The 2,142-nt window shown below is 46.9% G+C and overlaps 1 protein-coding gene across 3 annotated transcripts in view; it reads left to right on the top strand.

Annotated features, from left to right (window-relative positions):
• Positions 1-2,142, top strand: part of Masp1 (mannan binding lectin serine peptidase 1) — a 68,477-nt gene that overhangs the window by 28,546 nt on the left and 37,789 nt on the right. For all 3 annotated transcript variants that reach the window (XM_021184437.2, XM_021184436.2, XM_029470316.1), the window contains exon 5: positions 622-818. In XM_021184437.2, coding sequence (XP_021040096.1) covers positions 622-818 — 197 coding nt within the window. The remainder of the gene's footprint in view (positions 1-621; positions 819-2,142) is intronic.

Genomic DNA, 2,142 nt, shown 5'->3' with positions numbered 1-2,142 from the left:
AATGCATGAAGTGATGTCCAAGAGGTTGGAGCTATGCAACCAACCAGAGAAAGGCAGGGGCTGGGCATGGATGGTGTAGGGGCAGAGGGGAGTAGGAAGTGACAGGGAGTAGTGGGGAGGGAGGCAGAGGGTAGTAGGGAATGGGAAGGACTTTTTTAAGATAGGGACCAAGAGTGACTTTGAGCAGAAATCTGAAAGATGTATGGTCAAAGGAGGAAGCAAGACCCAGAGGTCCAGACACAGGACCTGACCCTTTCATCTCAAAACTGTTCTTCTCAAAGTGGCTGCCTGCCCCTGCCAGAGGATCCCGTGGCAAGGGTCATCATCTATGGTAAGCCCATCTGGAGAGAGCCTGCGGAAGTCCGAGATTGAGTCTTAACTACAGATCTTTCCACAGGTGATGGTGGATGAGCCATTACCTTCCTTGGAGATTCAGGGTCTCAGTAAAATGGGGATTGCTTCTCTGCCTGCTTCCTGGGAACACTGGAAAGATTACACAGTGGTAGAGAAGCAAGGGGTGTGTATGTGTGTGTGTGTCTGTGTCTGTGTGTGTCTGTGTCTGAGTGTGAGCGCGTGTGTGTGTGTCAATGGTGTGCCATTTCTCTGTTGTGTTTTCCACAGTGGAATGCAGCGGCAATCTCTTTACCCAGAGGACAGGCACAATCACCAGCCCTGACTACCCCAACCCTTACCCCAAGAGCTCAGAATGTTCCTATACCATTGACCTGGAGGAGGGCTTCATGGTCAGCCTGCAGTTTGAGGACATTTTTGACATTGAAGACCATCCTGAGGTGCCCTGTCCCTATGACTACATTAAGGTAAGCGTGCAATGGCTGCTATTCCCAAGGGTGCATCTTGGCTCAATTGGGAAAAATGAGAATCCTGGGCTTTTGGCTTTTCGTCTTCCCTTAGGTCTGGGAGCTGAGGCACTACCTTTCCAGAATGTCATTCTTTATAATGGTGTCTTGGTTTCATTAGATCCAGATTGGGATCTCCTCTGATTCCAAACAGGCTTCCTGTCCAGTAGGGTAGCATGAGGTAGGGAATCACAAAGTCAAATTGCAATAGTTTAGGAATGTCCCCTGAGCCACATTCAGCACTGTGGGGTGCACCCTGTGCACTCACATGGGGCCTTGCACTCAGAAAGGACTCATGCTTGGATTAATGGGCCACAGTTGCCATCTTGAACTTCTTAATATATTCTGAAAAGGATGCTCACACTTTTGGCTTGTACTAGATCCCACACATTACACAGGTGGTTTTATTTGAGGAAAGAGACAATTATAAAGGCAGTAATGAGGAAGAAAATGTCCAAGGTTAATAGCTACAACATTTGAAGTTATTTGGATTGTCAAACACAAGCTAACCTAAATTTGAGTTTTGGTGGGATAGTAGAAAAAATAGTTCTCAGATGCGCAGGGAATAAAATCAGAAGTTTGAAGAGTGGCTAGAAGTACCTAGACATTCCTGGGGAAAATGTCCAAATGAAGCCGAATATTGGGCTCTGATTTCAGGGGAGATGCTGAACCCAAGGAAAATAAAGGCACCACTGACTATGTAGACAGGTGCTTATCTAAGTCATGTGGATTCTGAGCTATTCAAGAAAACAAAAGAGATGGGAACTGGAACCCATGAGTCCTGAGAGCTAGAAAGAGGGAGCAGGGCCATCCACCAGGTCAGAAAGGGAGATTTTAGCAGGGACAGAAGCAGAAAAACCCAGGAACCCCTGTGAGAAAACTCAAGAACTTGATACCTGCTTGCTCCCTAGTGAATCAGAAGTTAAGAAGGGTCGTGGCTGCAGCTGACTCAGCAGCAAACACAGCCATGATTGTGTTGCTGTGGATAAGGTGCTCCCAACACATCAGTACTTAGTGACTCTTATCACAATGCTTCGGTAGACCAGAAGTCCCAGTAGGCTCTATTGGCTCTCTACTTAAGGTCTCATAGCATTGAAATCAAGGCATCAATTTGATAGGACTCTTACCTTGAGGATCTGAGAAACAAACCACTTCCAAGGTTACCTGAGCTGGTGGCAGAAATTTATTCCTGGCCTTTCAGGACTGAACTGCCACACTGGTTGGTATCAGAAGCTGCACTTCTCTCTCTCTCTCTCTCTCTCTCTCTCTCTCTCTCTCTCTCTCT

The sequence above is a fragment of the Mus caroli genome, chromosome 16, assembly GCF_900094665.2.
Source record: "Mus caroli chromosome 16, CAROLI_EIJ_v1.1, whole genome shotgun sequence".
NCBI lineage: Eukaryota > Metazoa > Chordata > Mammalia > Rodentia > Muridae > Mus > Mus caroli.
The sequence above is the reverse complement of the archived record's forward strand: the minus strand, read 5'-3'. Positions and strand labels throughout refer to the sequence as shown.